At 41.1% G+C, this 22,434-nt stretch overlaps 1 protein-coding gene across 1 annotated transcript in view; it reads right to left on the bottom strand.

Annotated features, from left to right (window-relative positions):
- Positions 1 to 22,434, bottom strand: part of ANKH (ANKH inorganic pyrophosphate transport regulator) — a 139,239-nt gene that overhangs the window by 32,910 nt on the left and 83,895 nt on the right. The window contains exons 4-9 of the mRNA XM_077810774.1: positions 18,029 to 18,147; positions 17,272 to 17,355; positions 14,238 to 14,408; positions 13,407 to 13,541; positions 10,256 to 10,348; positions 2,466 to 2,561 (exon numbers count right to left, since the gene is read on the bottom strand). Of these exons, the coding sequence (XP_077666900.1) occupies positions 2,466 to 2,561; positions 10,256 to 10,348; positions 13,407 to 13,541; positions 14,238 to 14,408; positions 17,272 to 17,355; positions 18,029 to 18,147 (698 nt within the window). The remainder of the gene's footprint in view (positions 1 to 2,465; positions 2,562 to 10,255; positions 10,349 to 13,406; positions 13,542 to 14,237; positions 14,409 to 17,271; positions 17,356 to 18,028; positions 18,148 to 22,434) is intronic.

Raw genomic sequence — 22,434 nt, 5'->3', positions numbered from 1 at the left:
GCTGAGCTTTGATTCCAGTTTGGCCACTGACTCAGTGAGCCATTTCACTTCTCGGTCACAGTTTTGCCATCTGTGAAATGAAGCAAAGAATACCTTACCTACTTCACAGAAATGCTGTGACAATAACCATTAGTAAAAGTTAGTGTGCTGGAACGATTGGCTCTAGGGAAGACTTGGCTCTATATAAAACTATTTCCCATATTGTCAAGTCACGTGTGCTTCAGCCAAGAGGGTGGAGCCTAGAAACTTGTGATGGCAAAAGACAACAAGGAGTGTAACCAGCAACTGGCCCAAGACCTCTTAGTCAGAACAAATTGTAGCATCCACTGTTAATTAACTGCAAATTGGAATGCCCAGACATTTTGAAAGGAGAGTTCAAAAGAAGCTGATTCCTCCAAAGAACAGAAAGGGTACCTAAGGTGCCAGTAAAACCTGAGTATAGTGTGTGTATAGTTTTAGGTACTCCCTGCATCACAGCTGAAGCCAAGCCAGCATCAGCAACATCCAAAAACAGCTGTAGCAGATCCCTTTCCATGTAGGCAAAGATTTTCTGTGAGAAATCCTGTAGGTTTTCTGTAACACTGTTGAGCTAGCGTGCACGTTGCACAACATGGCTTTCTGTGCCCATCGGGGAGAGTGTGCTTGTATTTCAAACCTGCTAGTAACAATCATGCCCATGCATGGTTGCACAAGCCCAAGAGTACGCTGAGCATTAGTGTAAACACTTCCTTCATCATATGCCAATACAGTAGTTGCATTTACCATGACCATCCTCTTCACCACTTGCTTTGATACTGAAGTCTGCGTCGAAGGTTGTGTTACTCTCTTGGCTGGGAGTCCATTTTCCTCTTCAAAATAAGGAAAGAGAATTGTCCTCGAAATATGATGAAGGAAAAAGTGCAGAAAGAATGGTTTTACAAAAGATATGTTTTACACACTGGTATGCTGGTCATTTCTGGGATGATGTGGGTTCAGAAAATAGTTCCCCTTCTACAGAAGACAAGCTAAGAGACTCATCAAGCAAAGCTTTGTCTGGAACAGGCTCAGCTGCCAAAGCCCAACCCCAAGACAAGATTTGGAGACATTTCTAGTTGAGTTAGCTTGGGTTTGGGAGGGGGAAGGAGGAGGGGTGGGGGTCAAGTTACAGGCCTGTGATGTTACTATCAGTATTTACTCCGTGGAAAGGCATGATGTAACACAAACCAAAACCCTGAATTCAAATCCTCTCTCTCTCTCATGTGATTATTTTTCCACTTTAAAATTCAACAGTGAGCAGTAAATAAACAGGGGTCACCCAGGCAACAGCTGCTGACTCCAAAGAGTGCTATCAGCATATCTTCAGTGATTCAGCATTCTGCTACATTCACAAACCACAAACTCATAGGAGCACACATGAATATGCAGATAGAGACACAGCTGACTGGTGCCATTTTTATTACTATTTTATCACTGTCCATGCACCTTAAGAGCTAAATTTTGAGAAACAGTCTATTTGTAGTTTTGCAGCTGCAGTTGTACAGTTCTTAGTGTGCACAACAACCAGCAGCCTTCAATAGTAGGATTCTGACAATGAAACAACTTGATTACCTTTGGGCACAAATCACTTGCATCCACAAATCAGATAAAAAAAAAAAAATCCCATGATATTGTATGTAAAAACTGCAAGTTGTTGCGTTTTTAAAAAGTGCCCACTGTTAAGTAAGACAACAAGTAACAGAAAGCTTAAAGCAGAACTTGAATGGAAATGCAGATCAATAAGGGAAAAGTGCAACAATGAAAAACACTGAGCCCTCATACCCCACAAAAATCTTTTCCAATATGCAGGGTTTGAGTAGTAAATGTTGAACCAGGGGAGCTCATCTTTTATTGTACATCGAAGATAGAGTAACTAAGTATATTAATTAGTGAAACTGAGTTACTTTGCCATGGTGAGCTCACATCTCATCAATACGGCTATCAGAGATTCCAGAATTTGGTCCTCAGTCTTATTCAAGCTAAAACTATGGGTGCAGGGGATCAGCTGTTTCACATTCCAGCTTGGGTGAATGAGAATCTAATGATTGTTCTCTGGAAGAAATGCAGAACCTTTGTCCTTTCCCTATCTCTGCAGACTTATTTCAAAACAAAAATTGGTGAGTGCTATAGCTGTGCCAATAAAACATGAAGAAATAAAACAAAACCTTTTTGTTGCAATATATAAGGCATGTAAGTTACCCACTTGATTTACTCAAAACAAATATGAGAAGAGTAGCAAAAAGAAGCAGAACCCCTCTGCCCCACTGTTACTTCCACACAGGCTATTTTAGAAGATGAAACTACCATAAGCTTCATAGGCAAAGCGAATAATGCCAAAAGTATGTTGATAAGATTCTGGTAATCTGAATTTGGTGTTTGCAGCTTCACACGTGTGCAGTAATTTTTTGCTTTAGATTGAAACTAAAAAGAGTTGACGAGTGATTCCTTACCGTTAACGACAGAGCCATGCAGACAAAAGTGAACTTCTTGATATGCGTTGCTGTGACTGTGTTGCTGGTGTTCACCAGTTTATTGCTGGGGTTATTCTAGGGTGAGAGAGAGAGAAAGATAACAAGCATTAACATGGCTCCAGACTGCTATGGAGCGGACAGCACCAGGGTCATAGGGGGAATCTCACTCTCCGTGTGCACAGTTCTTACTTTTTTTTTTTTTTTTTTTTAAATTTAGTTAGCTTCCAAACAGGACACTTGCACAAGCCACAGAATACTTTTCCATGTGAACTGACAATCATTGTTCAACTGGTCTCTCACAGAGTTTACTAATTGCTTCAGTCTGCCAAGCAGTAATGCCTGAGTAATGCTCAAAAATTTTAACGATTCTTTCTAAAGGATACTGGTGTGGTGTTGGCTGTCTTTGCTTAAAGCTTGTAAGGATGCGATCATAGCTAGGAAAAATGTTATCTTCCCTTCATCCCCAGCCCCCACATCAACACAAAGTGGCACAGCATATACACAGCAGTGCAACTACCCCGTCTCAATACAGATCCAATTAGCCAGAGAGTGACTAATATAAACGAAGATCTAGGAACACCTGGCGCTGCTAATTAAGTTTGATGAACTGTACGTAATTAGACAACTAGATCGTCCATTCTGAAAAGGACTCACATTGCAGTGGCAGGTGTGCTTAAAAAAAACAACCCCCATTCGTTCCCCAAAGCACCTAACACCAACAAATGAAGCTAAAGATTTCATACTACTGACTGGGAACACATCCTTATGATAAACTACCTAAATGAGCCATGACAGGGGAGCACAGAAACCCAGAAGCAGGGCCTAGAACAGTGGCTGCAGAGTCATCTATTGGAGTGACTACTTGGCTGTTTAAGATACATGGGTAGGCACCAGAAGTGATAAGAACTCTGATGCAGTGCGATATTTACTCAGCCTTGATGTAGTTCAAGCAGAAGAATATCAAACTGGCAGTCACCTGGTATGGACAGCTTGCTAAACCTAATCTGAGAAGTCGGAATTTGTGCAAACCCATCCGGGGGAGTGTCAGACAGGAATATGGGATAGATTAAAAGCACACTGACTATTTCACGAGCTTTTGTACAAAACTCAAACTCAGAACTTTCACAAGTGATTACATAACTTACGGAACCCCATTCTGTATTGGAATGCTCAACTTTGGTGCCCAGATACAAATTGGCAATTTGTACAAAACCACTTCGAAGCATCAGAAGGGTAATGCTCTGGAACAGCCTCCCAATAGTTGTTTGCCCCCATAACTCCTGAGGAAGAGCTGGGCAAATGAAAATGAGTGCAACTGTACGATGGGTTTGCTTTTGATGGTAGGGGGCAGAGTGCAGCAGTGATGGGGCTCACTTCCAGTTTATATCTCATGTTCCTAAAAGCTCATGCTTTGGGATTTCAGCTGGCCACCTGGAAGGATCAGGAAGGGATTCCTTCTTCCCCATCCCCAATGTATGCTTCCTCTGAGGCGTCGGAGATGGCCACAGCTGGAGATGGGAATTGGACAGGGAGGGCGAGGACTCTGAGGTGGCACCGAGCATTCTCTCTCTCACAAGTGCTTGGGTGGCTGGTTCTTGCTCACATGCTCAGGATCTAACTGATCACCACATGTCGGGCCAGGAAGGGATTTTCCCTCAGGTCAGACTGACAGTGCCCTTTTCCCACCTTCCTCTGTACCATGAAGGTGTCAGTCACTTGCCAGGACTATCTGTGTATCTTTCATCTAATAATTTCCCTGCCATTACAAGGGCCTCAGGCATTGGTGCACCTTGGTTCCTTCTATTCTCTGCCTGTGACACAAAATAGTCTAGGCTCCTAAGGGCTGTAATACTTTGGTCTAATTTTTGTTGTTGGGTTAGTGTGCAGGTGCTGGTCACCTGTGCTATACAGGATGTCAGGCTGGATGAACTGGATGGTCTCTTCTGGAATTAAATTCTATGACTCTGAATTTGTGCGTATGGAAGATGCCAGTAAAAAAAAAAATCTGAAGTTGCTTTGTACAGTATAAGCTGTCCTGTTTGAGCACTGATGGATCTCTGAACATGGTTTTCTTAAGTCTACACTTCTACAAGTAGGGCAGAACTACATTAAAGTACACTAGAGAACATTAATGGGCACTAGCAGTGTGTACACAGACTACTTAATGCACAGCTTAATTTAGTGGACTTTAGAAATCATATCCCATAGTGCATATTGCTGCTCTGTGTAGACAAGACCTTAGATGCTCCATATTTTAGCTAATACCAAGTTCTTCTATAGATCAGAATCTGATCTCCAATTTCAGTGTTGTCTCTTTTATAAATGGGATCCAGGGAGAAAAGCTGAACCAGAGCTGCTCCATGAAATCTTGCAAAGAGGGACATCAGGAGGGATAGCGTCCCTTTCCTTGCAAGACTGGAGTCAGTCACTTTCCTTGTGACATAGTCCACTTCACACACAGAGCAGCTGCAACCCATTTGAAAGGTCTGAAAATTACAGGTGAGCTTTTAGAAGGATTCTGAATGATAAGAGGTTCTGGTTGGATTCATTGGAGAAAGCTTTATCTTAAGAAACAATAGCTTCCAACAGGTGCATGAATATGAACAGGAATAAAACAATTATTTTTCTTGACCTTCCGAAGAGAGACAGAGAGACAGAGAGAGAGAGAGAGAGAGAGTGAGTGTGTGTGTGTGTGTATGTGTGTGTGATAACAGCCAAAAAACAAACAAGAACAATAGCTGAAGCATTCGCAGCCAGAGAACGGGTTTTTTTTTTGTTTTTTTTTTCATAATGGCTCCTCTATACCCAGCCTCTGTCATGCCACCTTGCTCTTCAACAGTGTAAATCTCAACCCTAGATTTACTTTGCAATTAGATCATACCTGTTTGATTCCTATCCTAACTCCTTCCCCACATGATACCACCTGCTGGCTGTGACAAATCATACTAGCTTCTACTTGAACTGTTGACTCTCGATGTTATCAAATAAAAGTAATGTTATAGAATCATAAAAATGTAGGGCTGGAAGATATCTTGAGAGGTAATCTAATCCAGCACCCCATACTGAGACAGGACCAAGAGAATTTAGACCATCTCCGACAGGTGTTTGTCTAACCTCTTCTTAAAACCTCCAGTGACCCAGTCAACCTGTGGAACTCTTTGCCAGAGGATGTTGTGAAGGCCAAGACTATAACAGGATTCAAAAAAGACCTTGCTAAATTCACGGAGAATAAATCCCTCATTGGCTATTAGCCAGGAGGGAAAGGGATGGTGTCCCTAACCTCTGTTTGCCAGAAGCTGGGAATGGGCGACAGGGAATGGATCACTTGATGATTGCCTGTTCTGTTCATTCCCTCTGGGGCACCTGGCATTGGCCACTGTTGGAAAACACGATACTGGACTAGATGGACCTTTGGTCTGACCCAGTAGGGCTGTTTTTATGAGATGGGGATTCCACAATCTCCCTTGGTAACCTATTCCAGAACTTGACTACCTTTATAGTTAGAAAGTTTTTCCTAATTTGTAACCTAAATCTCCTTTGCTGCAGATTAAGCCCATTACTTCTTGTCCTACCCTAGGTAGACATGGAGAACAACTGATCATTCTTCTCTCAACAACATCCCTTAACATATTTTAAGACTGTTCTCAAGCCCCACTCAGTCTTTTCTTCTCAAAATTAAACATGCCGAATTTTTTTTAACCTTTCCCATAGGTTGAGCTTTCTAAACTTTTTATTATTTTTGTTGCTCTCCTCTGGATTCTCACCAATTTGTCCACATCTTTCTTAAAGTTGTGGTGCTCAAAACTGGTCACTGTACTCCAGCTGAGGCCTCACCAGTTCTGCGTACAAAGAAAGAATTACCTCCCTTACCCGACATTCAACACTCATGTTAATGCAGCCAAGAATTGTATTTTTGGCTTTTTTGCAACTGTATCACATTGACTCATATTCAGTTTTGATACACTATAAACCCCAGATTCTTTCTTGCAGTTATTTCCCATTCTGTAGTTGTGCATTTGATTTTTTCCTTCCTAAGTGTAATACTTTGCATTGGTTTTTCCTGAATTTCATCTTGTTGATTTCAGAGCAATTCTCCAATTTGTCAAGGTCCTTTTGGACACTAATCCTGTCCTCCAAAGTACTTACAACTCCTCCCAGCTTGGTGTCCTCTGTAGATTTTAGAAGCCTATTTTCCACTCCACCTATGACTGTTCAAATCATTAATGAAATTATTGAATGGTGAAGTTTTTTTTTTAGAAAATGAAAGCTCACTATTGCCCAAATCCTGGTCCCACTGTAGTCAATAGCAAGCCTCTTATCAAGTTTAGTGGAACCAGGATTTGGCCTTGTATGGGGAGACTCCATATATTCTCATTATTGTAATTTGCACACGCAGTACACTGAAACAATGAGTTTCACCATATCTGCACTGAGTGTTAACAAGTTACACAACCCTTGTTCTAATCCACTCTGGTCTGCAGTTTGTTTATTTTGTTGTTGCTGATCCAGAGTACCATTAGGTGTCTCTAACAAAGATGCTATCCTATTTTCATATTCTAGTCTATATTCAGCAGGATGTCCCTGCATAAGTCTACATATTGAACTTTAGTTGGCATGAGAGTCTTGTCCTCATATAAACAAAGTTAACAATTGTGACTGACTGCTTATTTTAAAAATTGGATGGAAGTGTGGTGGACAAAACCAAATAGGGCTTGATTACTTACATCTGTGTAAGTGCATACATGCCTCCACACACAAAAGTGTTTATTCACCCAGGATTGGGACCAAAGGAATTCAGGAGTGTATAAGCAGTTGGGGAATGGAGGGGTTGGGTATCTGATTTTGATCATCATAGCGGTTACCTGTCATCATGTAAATTAAGTGTTGGTGTCGGTATGTAGGCTGTTACTAGTGCCAAGTCAGAGCAAAATGTAATTCAGACTAAAATACCAAGGGGCTTTTTTGTTCTGTTTCCTCAAATCTATTCCAGGAGCAGTCCTGGAGTCCTTATGTAACTTGCTGAGCTCCCATGAAAATTCTCATTCACCTTTATCGGTTAAGTCCATAGTATAGAAATAATATATGGAATGTCTGCTTGTTTTAGCCTGTGAAGTAACCTTTGTTTGACATTTAATATGAGCAAATTAAGCTAATCCAGTCTGCGGAAACAATGTAGTGTCCAGAGAACAGCCTAACTTTGAAGATGAGACTTGAGTTCCTTAGCTGCTGGATATTTCATGAAGATGTTCTTCATCAGGGAAATAGCTAAATTAAACTGGAGCTACCACTGAAGTTTTTAAAAACTTTACAAATACGGCAGTTATCTATATTCAAAACAAACAAAAAACACCCAGAACCTCAAACCCAGGAAATTGAGAGGTAAATTAAAACTAGAGATAAGACAAATACTTGAAATTACAAAAAGGCAAAACTAATGCTAATTCAGAGTTTAGGATCGTCCAAAATGTTAAAAAATACATTATAGAGACAAAAAATAAAAATAGAGGACCAAAAATACATCAATCAACTAATTCAACATGGCCTGAGCCATCCCGGTGCGCGCTCACTCTTTCTCTCTAATATAAATACACACACGTGGAATAGGGGGTGCACTCTTGAGGTGGCAAAATTTGCAGATGAAACAAAATTACTCAAGGTAGTTAAGTTCAAAGATGATTGTGAAGAGTTACAAAGGAGTCTCACAAAATTGGGTGACTGGATGAAAAAAAAAGGCAGATGAAATTCAGTGTTGATAAGTTTCAGAGTAACAGCCGTGTTAGTCTGTATTCGCAGAAAGAAAAGGAGTACTTGTGGCACCTTAGAGACTAACGAATTTATTTGAGCATGAGCTTTCGTGAGCTACAGCTCACTTCATCAGATGCATACCGTGGAAACTGCAGCAGACTCTATATATACACAGAGAATATGAAACAATACCTCCTCCCACCCCACTGTCCTGCTGGTAATAGCTTATCTAAAAGCCATTTCCAGCACAAATCCAGGTTTTCTCACCCTCCACCCCCCCACACAAATTCACTCTCCTGCTGGTGATAGCCCATCCAAAGTGACAACTCTTTACACAATGTGCATGATAATGAAGTTAGGCCATTTCCTGCACAAATCCAGGTTCTCTCACTCCCTCACCCCCCTCCAAAAACCCACCCCCATACACACACAAACTCACTCTCCTGCTGGTAATAGCTCATCCAAACTGGCCACTCTCCAAGTTTAAATCCAAGTTAAACCAGAACATCGGGGGGGGGGGGGGGTAGGAAAAAACAAGAGGAAATAGGCTACCTTGCATAATGACTTAGCCACTCCCAGTCTCTATTTAAGCCTAAATTAATAGTATCCAATTTGCAAATGAATTCCAATTCAGCAGTTTCTCGCTGGAGTCTGGATTTGAAGTTTTTTTGTTTTAAGATAGCGACCTTCATGTCTGTGATTGCGTGACCAGAGAGATTGAAGTGTTCTCCGACTGGTTTATGAATGTTATAATTCTTGACATCTGATTTGTGTCCATTTATTCTTTTACGTAGAGACTGTCCAGTTTGACCAATGTACATGGCAGAGGGGCATTGCTGGCACATGATGGCATAAATCACATTGGTGGATGTGCAGGTGAACGAGCCTCTGATAGTGTGGCTGATGTTATTAGGCCCTGTGATGGTGTCCCCTGAATAGATATGTGGGCACAATTGGCAACGGGCTTTGTTGCAAGGATAAGTTCCTGGGTTAGTGGTTCTGTTGTGTGGTATGTGGTTGTTGGTGAGTATTTGCTTCAGGTTGCGGGAATACACATTGGAAAAAATAATCCCTGCTATAATTAGCTGTTGCCATTCAAGAAAGATCTGGAGTCATCATGGATAGTTCTCTGAACACATCCACTCAGTATGCAGCAGCAGTCAAAAAAGCTAACAATGTTAGGAACCATTAAGAGATAGAGAGATTATAAAAAACAGAAAATATCACAATGCCACTATATAAATCCATGGGACCTCCCACACCTTGAATACTGAATGCAGTTCTGGTCACTCCATCTCAAAAAAGATGTATTAGAATTGGAAAAGGGGCAGAGAAGGGCAACAAAAATGATTAGGGGGATGGAACGGCTTCCATATGAGGAGAGATTAAAAAGACTGGGGCTGTTCATTTTAGAAAAGAGACGACTAAAGGAGGGATACGATAGAGGTCTAAAAATCATGAATGGCATGAAGAAAGTGAATAAGGAAGTGTTATTTATCCATTCACATAACACAAGAACCAGGGGACACCCAATGAAATTAATAGGCATCAGGTTTACATCAAACAACGCACAGTCAACCTGTGGAAGTTATTGCCACACAATGTTGTGAAGGCCAAAAGTATTACTGGGTTAAAAAAAATTAAGACCGTCAGGGATCCAATCCCATGATTTGGGTGTGCTTAAACCTCGAAATGCTAGAAGCATCTAGCACTGGCTGCTGTTGGAAGACATGATACTGGGCTAGACAGACCATTGATGTGACTCAGTATGGTCATTCTTACGTGTTTTATATACATACATATACACACACACACACGCAGTTAAGGAGGAATGGAAAATAAGGAGATTAGTGTATGAGTCTTCTTCCCTTACGCACCTTTTACACTGGTGTAACTCTTCTGCCTTCTGCTAACTATCCTTAATTTATAGTGGTGTATATCAAAGGAAATTGGGTCTAGAACTACCATGAGTGTGAAACAGGACTACAAAGTATTTAGTATCATCATACAACACAAATACTCACCTTGTCAAAAGCAGGATACACGGCTCTAATTTCTGTCAACCAGCCGTACGGCATGTGTCCCACAGGGTATGTAGCTGTCAGAATTGCCACAGCCTACAACAGGAGAAAAGAGAACATACTTACACTTCAAATCTTCAGACAGCATAAATAAACTAACTTTTTTATCCATTTTCAGTTACTATTGACCTCAGTGCAACAAGAGAAAGGCAACCAAAGGGCAATCATTACATCAGGAAAACAATCATAGAAACAGTTATTCTATGATGCATTTCAGACTCAGGGAAAATTCAACATGGATGAAGCTATATGACTTAACAGTGAGGTTTTACCATCACAATTGTACTCTCTGATTATATTTTAGATTTTTAAACTGTTTATTTGCTCGTCAATCAGTTGATTTTTCCCTTTATTCCTTCTGCCGTGTTGATTATTTGATCTAGTGAGGCTTAAATACCCTGCACTAGAGTACACTGCTTTTTCTATTAATTGTATTCCATGATCTTAACTTTTTCATACAATTTTGTTTTAATAAATTCATAAGTAAAACAGTGGAAACATAAAATTATTTAATTAAAAAGAACTACAGCAATGTAATTTGAAAGCCTGCAGACTGACTCACTTTGGATGCCAGATTGACTGTTTTGGGCTAGAGGGACCCTAGAGACGAAGAAAACTCTGCCTACTTCTGTACTAACCAATTGAGATCAGACAAAAATAATCCTAGATCATTGTTTCAGCTCATTACCTGAAATCTAAGAAAACTAAGTCCTCTAGTACTTTTGCAAGTACCATTTACATAAATGCGATACAAAAAAACCTAACATCTCAACCGATTTTAAGATTGCTTTGTGCTGCTGCTGTTTACTTTTTCTTCTTTCCTGACGAAAAAGTCAAATTATACATCAAGGAAACATTTTCAAACACTGAAACTGCCTTCCCCTCCCCACCCCCCCATGGAGGCTGGTGAGATTTTCCAAACACTGATGTGGCCACTGCTGGCCCAGATAAGATGGGGCAGTAAACATGTCCATCATTTCAGTCCTACCCTTCTCAACTGATGTATCTTGGTTCACATGGGAAGATAGTTTAGGGAGATTCTCTTTAGGGTCCTTCTAATGCTGACTTGAAACTAGCAAACTGTCTCTGTAACTTTCCTCTTCCACAGAGCCAATATATGTGTCAGTGCTGTGAATCACCTGAGAACTTGATAACTTCACTATTCACACTCCAAGAGTTTGACTGTATGGGGTCTGCAGGATCAGGCCTTTCTTGTCTTGTTATGATTCAACTAAATTTAGACTCCGTTGGGGATGGATCATTAGTGGAAGAGAAATACTTCTTTGGTCTGTACTACTGCTATCTCAGGGTTTGTCTTCACAGCAATTAGACACCCGCAGATGGCCTGGGCCAGCTGACTCGGGCTCATGGGGTTCAGGCTGCGAGGCTGTTTCACCGCTGTGTAGACTTCTGGGCTCAGGCTGTAGGACCCTGTGAGGTGGGAGGTTCCCAGAGCTCAGGCTTCAGTCCAAGCTCAGAAGCCTACGCTGCAGTGAAAACAGCCCCGCAGCCCGAGTCCCGCAAGCCTGAGTCAGCTGACATGGGCCAGCTGCAGGTTTTCCTTTGCTGCGTAGACATATCCTCAGTGTTTTGGTCTCCTAAAAGAGGAATCAGAAAAGGCTTATGGGGCTAATCCTGCATGACTTGATTTCATGGAAAACCCACTGGGTGCACAAGGAACATAGAATCTGTTTCTTGTCCTTATTACATCCACCTCCTTGTCCTTATAACATCCACCTCTCCTTCCGATTTTCATCTATAGTAGACCCCTACCATGACATCATCCATGTTTCTTTTCCCCTTTCATCTTCACCCAGAAACTTTCAATGGTCTTCCTCTCACCTCCTTCTGGATCTCAGAAAACGTATATATATTCTTGATGTATACAGCGATACCTCATTCCTTTCCCTCCCACCCCCCTCCCCCGTGCCGTCCTTCCTATACCCCTCTATACCAATATTCCAGTCATGGGATTTATCCCACCAATATATATGTCCAACAGGGCCATGTTACTATGTCTGTGAAAACCTTAACATTAGGACTTTCTGTAAATCCTTCACATTTCAGAAAGGTAGGAGTCTGCATTTAGTTTCCTAGGTTTTTTTCCCCCCTTATTGAAAAAAAGGAAAGGAAATCACAAAAAACCCTAATCCTCCTCCCATTGAAATCAATGGCAAAAATCCCAGTGATTTAAATGGGGGAAGGACCATATAAAGATGCACAGTTTCTGTAAGCACAGGATTTTGTGTTGTAGTTACAAGAAACCAGTGCCTCTGTGGACTGCTTGAATTGCACCTCTGATGAGTATTTCAGAAAGTGAGCACTTAACAGAGACAAAAGGACTGGTACCTTCAAGATGTTAAGCAGGACACATCTTTGGGACAACGGACCCAAGAACTCGCCTTTGGGACCCTACTGTAACCAGTTTAGAACGTGCCCAAGAGGTAGGCAGGTATGTACGTATGCGTATGTGAAACAACCCACGCACTCACATCCCAGCTAGGGGCCTGATTCTTCCATGCCTTATCTCTCATACAGTCACTTACAACCTTGCAAAAAAGTTAACAAGTCCTGATGGTAATGCATCACATCGCTTTGCACAGCTGTAAATAAATACGCAAGAGGCAACACAATGGGGAATGAGACCCCAGACAACTATCCTGCATTCACCAGGCTCTGGGGTTTGCATTGCCCATCACTATGCAAATCTTGAAACCCCAGGATACTTGAATGGAATCTGTGGTCCCATGATGCATTTGATAAGACATTGTTTAGAGTGGGATGTAAGTGGGACAAGAGGGCTGACCAAAGGACAAGAGGCTTCATGTTAAGAGGCAGAAATTAGGCAATGTCTTCTGCTTGCTTTTAGCATCCTGGGGAAAATGAACACTTAGCATTTGCATTTGAGACCACTTTCCCCTGTTCCTACAGATGAGGGGAAAACACACCAGGAGGTGCTTTATATGGATGGGAACGAACACCCTGCTTCCTTAGCGAATGTAAGCAAGGAAGACTTCTTTTGTGTGTGGAATGCAGTACAACGATGAAACATTTCAGTACAGAATGGCACCCAGCTTCCCAGGGATTCACATACCTCTGTGGCTGCAGAGCTGCCGCCCAGGTCCCGGGACACAAAAAGGTTGACAATGGGTCTACTGATTCGCTGAGTTGCCAAAATTAATGCCAAAGGCCACCAAAAACTCAGCATCTTCCTAATTGTAGCATCTCCCTGAAGCGTAAGAGAAACAAAGTCCCTTTTGAAACAAATAGGCAGGGCAGAACCAAAAGCACAACCAAAGGATTTTTCTCACTTTTCCCACCCATCAGCTGACTCACCAAATTCAAAAGCATGCCAGAGCCTAAGAGAGGAATGCCACATGAAAATGCAATCTCCCACATTAGCAATACAGAATTAAAGGTAGCTGTGCATTCTTAACAGCCCTACTAGATCTGAATAATTGATGTACAAGGTATTTGCATAATTTGTCCTGGCAACCGGTTATAAAGGCATTGATCTGCACTGAGGGATTTGTGAATTACTGCAAGACATTCAAGGGAAAAAAAAGAAAAAGAGGTGTTCTGACACACAGCTTCCTGGCACAGGGAGGAATCTCTCAGAATGTCAGTTTCCAATGTCATCCTTGTAGCATTTGCTGTGCTGATGATCCTAAATACTAATATAACATTTGCGGGAATATGCTTAGCACAGCCACAGAGGTACTGACATAAGGATACGCTGTACCGCTCTCACACAGGAGACTGTCGGTTAGCTGCCATGTACATGGTCATTGAATTGGTATGCACAAGGGTACGTTTGAAACTAAGTGTTATGTGCTTTTTTTCCTGAGGGACAGAGAGCTTACAATCCTCATCAATACTAGCTAACCTGATTGCACAGTAAGTCCTACCAGGCATCAAGACATACCCCCATCTCAGGCCCACTGCTGTCAGGAATAATGTCGTGTATATTCCTGTAGTAGCCCAGGCATAAGGTGGTACATCGGACCAGTGCCCCCATGTACAAGGATAAGATTGGGATAAGGAGAGGCTCTTTGCATTCCAAGTGACTGTGAAGCAGAATGGCTACAAAAACAACCTAAAAGAGAAAAGAAGAAAAAAAAAGTAGACATGTTAGGGGTTTTCCATTTTAAATAAAGGGCCCAGTATTTCCTGTTGTACCCAAGACCAAATCGATCTCTGACACTGCCACACTGATGCAGACTACATTGTGGAAGTGCCCAGAGGCCCTAGTCAGGGATTAGCTCCCCACTGCAGGAGGCGCTGTACAAACGAGTAGAACAAAGACAGTCCTTGTCCCAGAGAATTCACATTCAAGATTTGACACCAGGCTATAGGTGGACAAAGTACTGGTAACGGGGTCAGGTGCAGGACAGGCAACCACAAGGATGAGTATGTTTGCATGTATTTACTCTTGGTGTTGGTAGTAAGTTCCAGGGGGCCAGCAGCCTAACCAATTCCACATGGTGTTGACCCATTTTGATAGTGGGTATGCTTACAATATCAATTTCTAAGTGTCTCTTTTTTGAAAGTCAGATTAAAAAGAACAACACTGACTTCTTTGACTCTTTAAGAAAGTCAAATATGATTTTTCAGTATTTAAAACTCAATGGTTAGAAGGAAATCCCATTTCAATTCTAACTTTGCACTGGCTTCAAGCAAGATAGCTGGGCTTTCTCTTGGACTACCAGGGCTCAGTCTTGGCATAATTCTAACTGGTAAACTTTAATACTGAATACCAAATCCCAGGAATACAGCCGATTATGGTGAGAATCAACCCCATTACACTTCCTGGATTTTAGCATTTACGATAATAACTTTAACTCTTTCACATTTATCACAGAGCCTAAGCATCCCAGTTAAATTCCAGATGTTTCCAATGGGGAAAATTGGGAAGCCTGCTTAACGTGGGGTTCTGTGAATGAAAGAACTGAAAATGACTCTATTGGCAGGGGCTGGGACTACAGTGAGTTCTGAACGAACACATGGTGTTGGGTTTGCTTACTAAATACATAGTTCTGTAGTACTAAATACATCCTTCTCTCACTGGTTTTATATTGTGTGCAGACAGTGATTACACCTAATGTATGTCTTGCTTTAAAAAAAAAAAATACCTGTATTTACAAGGCTGGTAATGCTGTTTATAGGAGGATTGCAAAACAATTGATTTAGGATGCTACATAGGAAATTTTTTCAATAAAGTTGCTCATCCAGAAAGTGCTCAAGAGAGGAAAGAATTAAACGCTCAGGACCAAAACCATCAATCACATCTTCAGGACTACGGGTAACAAAATTCTTATTAAACAGGTGTTACTACTGCTTATGTTCACTTTGCTAGTGTCAACTGATGCAGGGAAGTCCAGTGGTCAGAGATTTTGCCCTTCTGGAAATGCTCTTGTCCCATACGTATTCTGCTATGGAAAGAGGAGATATTGTGGACTTCATTTTCAATAGCCTTACACCTTGTTTAGACAACTTGCCCTTGCGCAAAGTGTATGTATCTAAAACACTGCCAGATTAAGATGGTGGTGTTATAATCTCTTTGTTCAGGTCTGAATGACTAGACAAGATGCAAAACCATGGAGAATGAGGCCTAGCAGGCTATATTCTGTTTTCATACCACCATTTTATACCACTGACTTTCAGGGTCACTCTAGAGTGAGATGAGAGTCAGACCCATTAAGTGGATTTCTTTGGTATTAAGTTAGCTTGTTATAATTACTTCTAACTTATATTAATTGCAGAGATTTTGCTCTACGTGGTATACAGTGCAAAAATGAGTATCTATCATAGGGTAACAGACCACAAGGTTTAACCCTTCAACATACAATTGTTTTTACTTAATAGAGGGAAGGTGACCTAGAGAACTGAATGAAGGATTCGGAGCCCAGAGCTCTTGAATTCTGATTCCCTCTGACCTTGCACGAGTCACATGCTCCGTCTCTGCCTTCACCTCCCTCACCACTAAATGAGGATGACAAGGACTGGCCTAGGTACCCGGTGCTGTGAAGCTAAATTTGTGTAAAAGTTTAAGCGCTTTAAAAATGAGAACTGCAATATTGGTACTTGATATCAAACATGAATTTAAATGACTTTCCACAATGGATGTCTAGTAAAGTGCAGAATGAAGGGGACATACGTTTAACACATCACTCAGGTAATGGAAGTTGAAACAATGCAGGACCCTTCCTAATAATGCACTGCAGCACGAAAGTGGTTCAGCTAAGTTCTGACTGCAGTTTTCAACATGAAACATTCAGGGCCTTTAACAAGAATATTGCTTGCTGAGCTGTCCTCACGCTTGGGAGACAGCATATGTTATTGCAGTATGGCTGGAATTTCACCAAGTTAATCAACAAGTGCATAGCTGAGGGATGAAGGGAGAACTGAGGAATCAAATATGTATTTCTATTGTCATATAGTCTCGAGGCCCCACTCAGGATTTCAGCCCTATTATGCTAGGTGCTTTACAAAATATGGTAAAAGACAGTCCCTCCCCCAAAGAGCTTAAAATCTTTACTTAAATTTGTATAAAGGTACTTAATCCTGGAACATGTGGTAGCCATTGTGTTTCACTGAACTCCTGTCCTTTCAGGAAGGGCATAGCTGCAGTGGGACATTGCATTAAACCAAGCTATCCTGGTTCCCCATTCCTGGAGATACCTGACTTGTGTGGAAGCGAAAGCAGCCTCAGCTACAACTGCCACCAAGGGGCCTCTATGCAGTGTGGACTGCCAAAGTACAGCACGCTCCAGGTACAACCCCACCTCTGCCAGCATGCTGGGAGGAAGGTGTAAAGCAGGTTGTAAGCCAGTGAGAAGTTTTGACATGCCGGGGGAAACCTCAAATGCTTGTTTAGAACAGCTATAGAGCTCCATATCGTGGGCCATGATCTGGCCCATAGTGCAGCAGGCACAACTGTTGTTGAGATGAGTCATTACCTGAGCTATGACATCTGAGATGGAGGCACATCCCACAAGGAAACTGTGTTTGTGTTTCAACAGAATGCCAGCATGGGTCCAAGCCTGTAAAGGACAGAACTTTGTTTAGAAAATGACTAACATGGATACATCTATTAGGTTCAGGTTTAGACCCTGGCTACTTTCTTACAGCTAAACTTTACACAAACCATTTATGAAAAACTCTCCTACATCTGAGTCAGCCTCCCATGTGAATCTGAACAAATCTAGGCCAATAACCCAGAGAACAAACTGTAGCTTTTAACTCTTTGCCAGGGCTGAGAGCAAGGATCGGTTTAAATGACTGTACAGTAGCTGCTGAGAAGGGAATACAGTAATGAGAAGCAGTCTTTATTCCTGGTGTAGGGGTGGAGTTAGAGTTCTAACAAATCCAAGTAATAGGTTTTCTTTTTATTCACCAGCTTTCACTGTGTACAAAATGTAGCTCTGATCTCACTGGCCAATGGGTATACTGAATATTGCAACAAAATCCTGCCTTTAAAAAGTAACTCACTGATGCCACTTCTTTTCATACTTAGTTATTTGGAGAAAGTGACTGGGGTGCAGGTATACATTAGTAGCATCATCTGCAAAATCTTTAACAGAGCAGAGGAATTATTTGCGTGGGCAAGCTCTCCGTTAATGCACCTCCAAATACGTGTCAAATAGTTGGGTTTTATAAGGTGGGAACATCAGAGAGAAGTGACAATTAAAATTCAGTTCTGAGCCAGACACTCACCATGGCATCCATAAAAGGGAAGGCAGCAAGATAAAGGAAGGCCCTTCTAGTTTTACTTCCCACTGATTCATCCACATGGTGCAGCTTGTTAATAATATAATACCCCAAATCGCTATATGCTGCAGAAATAAAAGAATAGCAAAAAAATAATTTGGTTAAACTGACAGATTCTGGCTGGGATGTTCAAAAGCACCTGTGTGTGTTAAGCATCTAAGCTCTAGGCACTTCTGAAAATCCCACCTTCTCTTCCTAATCAGGGATTTTTGTAGTGTCTTACGAATACAGCCTTTCAATGTATTTTGCAGGTACATATTAGAGAATAAGCTTATAAGTATTCTTAAAAGTTTATAAAACACATAGTATCATAACACCGATAATATTACCTGTAAAACATGTACAAAACAGTGAAATCACACGATAACTTATAAAGACATGCAACAAACTGCATTTATGGCCATGTGATGGCTTCCCGTTTACCTTGTCTGCTAATCGTTTCTACCGACACTTGTTTTAACATTGCAAAACCTCTGGGGCAGCCTCAGGTGGCTGCCACTTTCCTTCCATGGTTTAAGGGCTAATATATCACAAGGCTAGAAATAGATTATCTGTGCTACTGGAAACTGTGCAATTCCTGCTTTTCAGTGGGCAATGCACTTGTTTCTAGTCCTGGTTCATCCTTAGGTAAAAGCTATTTTTAAGAAGTTAGTTAAAGTAGCTTTGAATTTCACAATTTTAGAGGAATGTGACAACTTCCTTTTCATATAAGGCCAATATAGCTGGACCCTCAGTACTAGATCCTGACATTACAGGTTGTGAAAAGAAAAATAAATCCCAATAACTATTAAAAACCACTATAAAGATGTATAACCTTTCATTTTTAAAAAACTGTTAAAAGAACGTTAAAGTTGACAAGTCATGCTATTATTGCAATTTTGTTTGGACACACTTCACTATATTACAAAAGATATACATAGATACTTAGCAGCATGTCACATACTTTATACATTTGCTTATATTATCCGATCCATGTGTGTTAATACTGGTGGTCCCATCCAGCTTTGTTCTAGCCTAAAACCAGCTATCCTAATGGAACTGGCAGGTTACTCAAGAAGGTAGGGAATTTGCTTACACTGCCACAAAACCTCAGTTTTGCTGAAGGGCTTAAGGCACTAGTGTTATATGTAATATAGAACAATGTTTGAGGCCAGTCAGAGGAACTGAGTCCAGCATTGTTTTGCAATTACTGAGTGATAACACAGTCACAAGGTTAGGAGATTCAAAGAAAGGTTTATTACTCATTATAACACTCTTCTAAAACGATGGGCAAGTAATGACAACTAGATCTAATGATAGAAACAGGAATGGGGGGCAACATATTTCTACCAGAAGGCTGGGAAAACACAAAGCAAGATAAACAAATAAAAACCTCCATTTTATACTGGTTTTCTAGTCCTTACTAAATTTCTGCTATCTATATTATGGCCAGGCTTGCAGACTGTCAGATCACCCAAGTAATCTCCAAGCTGTACTTAGTGTCACTCCCAAACAATCAGCTTAATTGCCTTTTGAATAGTATCAGGGAACCATACTGTAAAATGGAACTCTAACCTTACTTCCTGAGTCCTGGCGGTCGCCTCAGTTCCTTTTCTTAAAATATTCATTTTGCAATAATTTTCACATATCAACTGATACCAGCTGTGGCTATTTTAAAAAAACAAATATTTGTGTGTCCACCTAACTTTTCACGCAATACTTTGTAAACAGTGTGTGCTACCTACACATTTTTACAATTTCTTTGAACACTGTTGCTTTCATTGCAGAGCAGCACCTCATGACTGTTCCCTAAAATAAAAACGGACTTGAATGAGCTCGTGCAACTTTGGAAGAGACGTGAAGAACATATTTCATTACGCTCAGATTCTGTGAGGTCTGTGTTAGGTTCCATCCACACCTGTGCCTCAACTCTGTGGACTAAAACCATGTAGTAAGACAGCTAACACTCTCGCAGGAGCTACAGGGTGTTAAGTTCCTTACAGGGACAAATATCCTCTTGACCCTGTCCCTTCCTGCCCTTTGCACCCTTTGTGTCCTGTGAACCCACTTCTTGTAGAGGGGCTTCCATGAGCAACTGAGAATGGAGAGCGCATTCATCAGAGATGCTCTCCGTTTTCTCAGCCCTCTCCCCTCCCCCCCCCCCACCTCCATAAAAGCAGGCAGTAGAGCAACCTTTTTGGCTCTGAAAGATATAGGGATTAAAAAAAAAAAGCACACTGTCACAGAAACCTCGATTAGAGGCCAAGGACTGGATGAGCATTGAGACGGAACCAGCCTGACTCCTGGAAATGTTCCCTCCAACACATGGTTGGAGCACATTGGCAGGGCACTATGGAGAGGCTTGTACAGCTTCTGCCCAAAAAGGACCTATTCCCTGGACACAGCGCTTCACTCTCCAGGGCTCTCAATCTGGCATGTTTTACAAGCACTGAAATCCCTTGATGTTAGACAAAAACCTACTGAATTTTTGACGTTGTTGAAATCATAACAGCTAAGCTTAACATTAGCTTTAAAACAGTTAACCTGATTTCCACATGTAAGTGAAAGGTGACACACTCTTTTGGTGATGTTGCTAAAAAGCGGTTTTCATCCTTAGAGGATAAGCAGGCTGCTCTCGGGTAAGACTTACTTGTAAGTATTCAGGCATGTCTCTCTCAAATGTGAATAAAGCAATCTCTGATGAATTAGAATGTAACCTTGGCAAGTCAGCTGTACTTATGAAGAACGATATAAAAATTAATAATACAGCAGCCTGTTTTGTTCTCCTGTGATAACTCATACAATTTCTCAAGATTCACTTTCATATGTTTACAGTTTGGTCTTGCTGCTTGCATTTAAGTAAAAACTCTAGCTTGGCTCTTTCTTATATGAGTCTGTTCAGAGTCATAAGGATAGGCATTTTCCACTATTGGATTTATCTGACTAGTGGAATATCATGCATATAAATGGAACATCTTCCCTATGGTTGCTTCTATAAAACTCCAACCAGTAGCCCACACACTTGACATCCCTGAAACAAATGCACAACTGAATACGCTCTTGGAGCTTGGCTGACCCATGCATAAACTGTATTAATGACAGCAGAGTCTTAAATAAATGGCACCACTGTTAGTCGTTCTGGGGTCATCCACTATCCTGCATGATGCTCTTGTGTCATGAAGGAAACAAAAAGAACCCTTCCAGGAGGTGCTTGCGTTGATGTTCAGACAAAGCCACACATGTAAATATTAGCTCTATTGGAAAAATATCACAGGTGACTTTGGATTAAATGATGAATTCTCTGGATATAGTCCATCTTCCTACTTCGATGTCAATTTTAAAAATAAACTGTTCTTGTAGACTTGTGAAATGAAAAACTGTGCTTCTTGTCATCAGGTAGATGTGCAACAAAGTTGGAACACTGTATTACTTGAACTCTTCAAAATCTGGAAATGCCTGAGGATTTCTGTCAGCGTTCCCTCCCAACTCTGAACTCGGTGATACAGATGTGGGGACCTGCATGAAAGACCCCCTAAGCTTATTTCTACCAGCTTAGGTTAAAACTTCCCCAAGGCACAAATCCTTTCTTTGTCCTTGGACGGTATTGCTGCCACCACCAAGTGACTTGGACAAACATCCAGGGAAAAGGGCCACTTGGAGTCTCTATTTCTGCAAAATATTCCTCCAAGCCCCTTCACACCCTTTCCTGGAGAGGCTTGAGAATAATATACTAACCATTTGGCTTTAATAAAAGTACAGACCAGACCCTTTATCTTTAGCACACTAAAATCAATCACGTTCTTAAAAGAAGAACTTTATTATAAAAAAAACAGTAAAAGAAGCACCTCTGTAAAATCAGGATGGAAGGTAATTTTACAGGGTAATAAAAAGATTTAAAACACAGAAGATTCCCCTCTAGGCTCAACTTCAAAGTTCCAAAAACAGGAATAAACCTTCCTCTTAGCATAGGGAAAATTCACAAGCTAAAACAAAAGATAATTTAACGCATTTCCTTGCTTTACTTACAATTTTTGTAATCTTAGATGCTTATTTCAGGTAGGTTTTAGGAGATGTTTTTTTCCTGCCTGGTCCCTCTCTCTGTCTCGAGAGAGCACAACAAAACCTCCCCCCCCCCACCCAGATTTGAAAGTATCTTCTTTTCTTATTGGTCCTTTTGGTCAGGCGCCAACCAGGTTATTTGAGCGTCTTAACACCTTACAGGTAAAGGAGGGATTTTATGCTACCCTTACCTGTATGTTTATGATAATTTCTCAGACAGCTTAATGCCTCATAACACTCCAAATATAGCTGTTCCAATCTTAAAGTAAGATTAGTTTTAACTGGCCAAAAAATACACCAAATTTGAGTCTGGG

This window comes from Eretmochelys imbricata, chromosome 2 (assembly GCF_965152235.1).
Source record: "Eretmochelys imbricata isolate rEreImb1 chromosome 2, rEreImb1.hap1, whole genome shotgun sequence".
Taxonomy (NCBI): Eukaryota; Metazoa; Chordata; order Testudines; family Cheloniidae; genus Eretmochelys; species Eretmochelys imbricata.
The sequence above is the reverse complement of the archived record's forward strand: the minus strand, read 5'-3'. Positions and strand labels throughout refer to the sequence as shown.